Here is a 5,744-nt window from a genome sequence, read left to right as displayed (position 1 = left end):
GGCGGGGGACGTCACCACCAGTCGCGTCTCAGCCGGGTGTTTCGAGGAAGGTGATGCCAGGTGAAGGATGCAAAGCGGGCGGCTGCCGAGGGCAGGCATTCGGCAGGAGCCGTCTCCCTGGGGAGCCGTGTCACTCCTCCCTACCTCAGCCTCCCGCTGCCACGTGCACCTGTAATTTTAGGAAGGGACACTTGCCCCACAGGTCACCGGGGAAGCCCTCGTACACCTCTGGCTCCTGCAACAGACGGGTGGCAAACACCCCGCGCTGCCCTAGGCACCGAGGGGCTGGGACAGGAGGGTGTTGCCTAAAATCACAGAATCATGGAATGGTTTGGGTTGGGAGAGACTTTTAAAGGCCATCTCACCCAACAAGGAGCAAGGCCATCTTCAACTAGATGAGGTTGCTCAGAGCCCAGTCCAACCTGACCTTGAATGTTTCCAGGGATGGGGCTTTTACAGCATCTCTGGGCAACCTGTGCCAGTGTCTCACCACCTTCATTGTAAAAAATGTCTTCCTTATATCTAGTCTAAATCTTCCCTCTTTTAGTTTAAAACCATTTCCCCTTGTCCTAGTGCTACAGGTCCTAATAAAGTCTGTCGCCATCTCTCTTACAGGCCCTCTTTAAGCACTGAAAGGCCACAATAAGGTCTCCCTGGATCCTTCTCTTCTCCAGGCTGAACAACCCCAACTCTCTCAGCCTGTCCTCATAGCAGAGCTGTTCCATCCCTCTGACCATTTTTGTGGTCTCCTCTGGACCTGCTTCAACAGGCCTCACCAGGATGCTCTCCAGAGGGGTCTCTGGGATGGAGGAGGAGGAGGAGCAAGGAGCTCTCCTGAGTGCCCCAGCCTTGCTCCCCATGGCAGCAGGGTGCTGGTGAGGGGTCTCCAGCATGACCCCAAGCTGGGTCACAGCACTCACCACTTGCCAGCTCTGCCTGACAGCACAGTGCTATGCTGCTCTCACAGCAGCAGGAAACACTAAAGCTCAAGCTAAAAAAGGCAGACTTGGGAGGAGGAAAGGTGCAAGGAGACTGCCCAAGGCTATGGCCATAGGGTCAGGTGATGGAGAGGTTACACTCCATCACTTCCTGAGGTGGTGGCATATGGAGTAGGGGAGCTCCTGGAATCTGCTCGCGCTCCAGAGCACTTAAAGTACTTCTTCTCATGGAACATAAAAGCAGCAGAGTACCACCCTGCCCTGGCAAGCAGCAAGCTGGGGACGGCAACCAGGCCAGCAGCTCCCTGAGGAAGCCCAGCACATGGGGGAGGACAAAGACCAGACAGTCCAGCTCAAAGAGATGAGGAATTTGCTCGAACCAGCAATTTTCCCTTTTGTGACCTCACAGTGCAAACCAAACGCCAGCCCACATGCCCTGCTCACAGAGATGCCAGGTGCCCAGGACCAGCACTCTGGGGCAATCGTATATGGGGACAGAGCAGGTTTCTTTGTTCATTGCTCAAAGGGCAACTGCAGGCAAGAATCCCACCAAGCACGTGAACTTGGGCAAATGTGGTCTGGACATCAGCACAGCCAGCCTGGGGTTAATTTTACAGATAGGGGAATGCACAGAATGAAACATCTGAGATATGGCATGTGTGCCTCCATAAATAAGGTATCCTCTCCCAAGTATTTCTAGAGTGGCCAGGGGAGCCAGCCACCGCAGGAATAAACCTCTTCACTTTGCACCAGGAAGGAAATTCAGCTCCTGAGTCTGCAGGTTAACTTGAGCTGAGTTTGCTTCAGGATCACCCAGCCATGCCTGACCCATGTGGCTGCCCCTGGCCCCCAGTACTCCCAGTCACAGCCCCAGCTGGGATGCAGAGCCATCGCGAAGCTCTCCTGATTTGCTGGCAAGCTAATGAGCTCATGTTTCCCTACCTCAGGTCTGGCCCATTGAGCTTATTTCTATGAAATGCATGTAAGAACATAATCTGTCTTCAGGAAAAAATAAAAGAAATCAGCTCATTAAGAAGACAGACAGCGTCTACAGTCTGAAAGGAACAGCAAATGGCAGCTGCCAAAAATGTCAATGTTAAATGCAGCTGCCAGCTGGGATTTATTAAAAGGAACTCATAGAGCAGCAGCAGCGAACGGCACATCTTGTACTGGGGTAACCTCCCCTTCCTCTCCCACCTTCACCCAGCTTGCTGGCTCTGATGCATCCAGCCCTGCTGTGTGACCTCCAGGACTGGCAGCCTGCATGTGCTGGGTGTTGCTCACCACCTGAAAATTTCATTTATTTGGTTCTTTATCTAGGAAAGCCAGAGCCAAGGAAAACAGCTAAAGCATTGCTCAGGGAGGGTGAGGTACCACCTTTCTCTGCCTGGCCCTGCTTTCTGTGCCAGCGCTATCCTGGGCAGTAATTAAGACACAGCAGTCTCAGCTACAAGAACAAGCAGGGACCAGACTCATGCCACCCAACTTGGGTTTTCCCTTGTTCCTACAGGATCTGAGCTCTCTTCTACATGTGAATACACTAAAATAGAAAGACACATGGGGAAGGGAGAAAATGGGTAAATATCACTGTTATTGGCTCAAGAAGCAAGGTTTGTTCTGCAGGGACCACGGCATTTATGTCCTACACTTGACATGGAGGTTGAGCTCCTCCAAAACCAAGCATGAGCTGGCCTCTGTGCTCCTCTCTGCAGAGGTCTTTGCTCCTGTCTCTTGCAACCTACCTGGTCCTTCCTCACCGGTGCAGGACAAGGACTGACTCCTGCCTTGGTGCCATATGCCAGCACCCAGCACCACCTTCCACCCTGTGGGATTTCCCACCCATACCCACCTCTTTAAGACTGATGTTTGCTGTGTAGACCACATTCGTCCCATCCCTCTTGAAGTGTGAGTGAGGCTTGTCCTTGAGGATGAAGACGATGTCAGCAGGGATGTTGTCTGGGGTGGCATCACCTTCTTTGGGGAATGTGATTTTGGTTCCCTCCTTCCAGCCCCGTTTGATGACAATGTTTAAGATCTTGTCCTCAGTCCGCATGGTCCGGCCATCAGCATTGAGCCTTCTGCGTGTGATCTTCATTCTCTTGGTGGAGCCGTGGTAGATCTCTTCCAAGGACACCTTGAGCTCATGGATGATGGGTGGGTCTTGGACCTTCCTACGCGTGTGCAGGGACTCTTGGTGCCGCCGGTGCATCCCGTTAATGCCATTGAAGCCAAACCGGCCGAAGGCACTGAAAGGATCATCATCATCATCGATATCCATGTCTTCCTGGTCAAAGCCGTTGAACATCCGGGAGCGGCTGCTAGCGAAGAAGATGTCGAAAGGGTTGGAGCCTCCGAAGAAGGACGCGAAGGTGGCGTGGGGGTCTCCATGGAAGGTGTAGTGGAAAGTGTTCCCTGAGCCACCTGAAGAGCCCCCTCCGGTTTTGAGACCTGGAAGAGAAGGGGGAAGATGAGACATGAATGCTCCTTGCCGGCAGACACTGTGCTTGGACCGCAATTCCCAGGTGGGAGCGTGGTCTCTGCCAGCTCCAGGCAGCCCCTCCAGCATCTCCTGGGGGTGCAGGTCACCCCCTCCAGCCCAGCCACCTAACCCTCAACCCAGAGCACGCAGTCCTGCTCCTACACCCAAGCAAGCTCAAAATTGGCTCAGGCTTTGACTCTGCTACCCAGACTGAAGTGCTTCTTTGGTTCTCTCCACCCAATTCATGGCCTTTTCATTTAAAACATCTCCTGACCAGCCCATCTCAATTTTTCCCTGTGGGCAAGGTCCCTTCTGCCCAAATAGCCCTGTTTCTTGGGCTGCATGGACGGTCATGGTCCAGGAGCATCAGGCCCAGCAGGTAAGAACAAGCTTTGGGCTCAGCAAGTGACTGTGACCCTGGGTGGCAGAGCAGGTGGAGGTCAGCAAACCTTCAGGTCAGCACACAGCTCCCCACATACATACTGCACGAAATACCAGGTAAGCACAAGGTTTGGACCTTTTGGCAACCATTCCCATGGGAAACTCTCCTGTCAGGTCCCAGGCTGAGCCTTAGGTCACTCTAACTCCCCCAAAGTCCCAAGTGGCCAAGGTACATGGCAAGACACTCGCCCCCAGACCAGTCAGAGATGCTCTGGAGGTTATTTTGGATCAGGAGGGGTGGGAAGGGTTAAGCCAAGCCTAGCTCAAGGACTATTTTCAGGCCACTCCAGTGACAGTGATGGGCTATTTCTGACAGGCTGTCCCTCGTGCCAGCCCCCCCGCCCCGTGTCCAGAGATAGGAGGGGGGCAAGCACAGAGTGGGCAAGTTTGGGTGTCTTTTCTGACTGATGAAGTTAATATTCCGGGTGGGTGGGGAGGGCTTTCACTTCACCTTGCCCACCACAGCATGTAGGACCCAGAAGTCCCTCAAAACACCAGTCCCTAAAACATGTTGCTCCAAAAAACAGCATCTGATGGGAAACGAAAAGTGTGGGGGGCCATGGAGCACAACTGGTCTGATGCTGATGGGGCAAGGAAGGGGATGCTCTGCCCTCCCTCCTTAACTCGCTCTTATTTTAGGTGCCTTCAGGCGACGGCGAGTCCCCCTCCCTAATAGGTTCTACAGCCAGAAGGTTTCACCTTTAATCCCGTGACGCCAGCCCAAGCTGGGTCCAATTTCGGCGGTGTCTCTGGGGAAAGGCTGGTTTCCCACTGGAGACAGTCTCTTCTCATTTTACAGAGTGGCAAATCACCCTGCCTGGTGCATCCATCATAGACCTGACAGAACTGAGGGATCGAGAATTAACCCATCACTGGTTAATTCTGCTGGTGGTTCATTAGGGGATGCACCTGCATGATGGTCCCTCTTCTACCCAACAGCCTGTTCCTGCCAGACCTCCTGATCTTTTAAGCACCCAAGTCCTGGGCTGATTAATGCAGATGCTATTCGGCTGCTCTCCTCGAATGGGGTTGCGCTCTTCCATCTTCGACTAATAAGGCCGCCTGCGGTGGAGCGGCTCTCCTCCTCCTCCTCCTCCTCCTCCTCCTCCGTGCCAACCACCAGACAACAGCAGCCCCTTGGTTTCAAAACAAAGACCTATGACTTAAATTGGGAAAAGCTTTGAATCCTGTAGGTCAGCCTGTACCGGGGAGGACAGCAGGACCAGTGCCCAAACGCGGAGGGAATGTGGGCAAAAGCAGTACTTCTCTGCTGGGGTATTTAGCTCGATTAAAGGGTTGCTAACGAATTACCCCACGTATGACCCTGGAAGTGAGCTCCTTCCACTTCCATTTTCTCAGCCAGCTGCTGGGGTTTGGGGTGGAGGGCAGGGACAGCCTGGCCATCCTGGGAAGCAAGGTGGCAGGTTGAAAAAGCGGAGCACCCTGGGGAGGAGCAGGGCGAGGGGTGATTGCTGGCACCTGTGGAGCCTTTACTTTCCCCAGTTCTGTGGCTACTGGCCCTGTTTCAGGGGCAGGCATGAACCACAGGAACACCTCTATGTTAAAATGTTTCCTTGCCTATAAAAACTGATTTGGACCCCACACCCCTGCCTCCGAGCTGGCAGTGCCTGGAAGGTAAGGGGACTTACCTTCCTCCCCGTACTGGTCATAAACAGCTCGTTTCTTGGGGTCACTCAGGACATCGTAAGCCTCCGCAATCTCCTTGAACTTCTCCTCGGCGTTGGGGTCTTTATTCTTATCGGGGTGATACTTCAGGGCCATTTTCCGATAGGCTTTCTTGATTTCATCCTCGTTGGCACCAGCCTGGATGCCCAAAATCCTGTAATAGTCCTTCCCCATGACGGCGACGCTGCCGGGAGCCGAGT

General features: G+C 53.7%; 1 protein-coding gene across 2 annotated transcripts in view; it reads right to left on the bottom strand.

Annotated features, from left to right (window-relative positions):
- The window catches only part of DNAJB5 (DnaJ heat shock protein family (Hsp40) member B5), an 8,138-nt gene extending 2,400 nt beyond the window's left edge, over window positions 1–5,738 (bottom strand). Inside the window, exons 1-3 of one of the 2 annotated variants that reach the window (XM_029083699.1) lie at window positions 5,508–5,718; window positions 3,525–3,548; window positions 2,788–3,371 (exon numbers count right to left, since the gene is read on the bottom strand). In XM_029083699.1, the coding sequence (XP_028939532.1) occupies window positions 2,788–3,371; window positions 3,525–3,548; window positions 5,508–5,718 (819 nt within the window). Of the gene's footprint in view, window positions 1–2,787; window positions 3,387–3,524; window positions 3,549–5,507 lie in introns of both variants that reach the window. The other variant, XM_010162804.1, reaches the window with a different exon arrangement.
- Between the last annotated feature and the right edge of the window lie 6 nt (window positions 5,739–5,744).

Source organism: Antrostomus carolinensis, unplaced genomic scaffold (assembly GCF_000700745.2).
Source record: "Antrostomus carolinensis isolate BGI_N321 unplaced genomic scaffold, ASM70074v2 scaffold30182, whole genome shotgun sequence".
NCBI lineage: Eukaryota > Metazoa > Chordata > Aves > Caprimulgiformes > Caprimulgidae > Antrostomus > Antrostomus carolinensis.
Note: the sequence above shows the minus strand (reverse complement) of the source record. Positions and strands in the feature narration are given on the sequence as shown.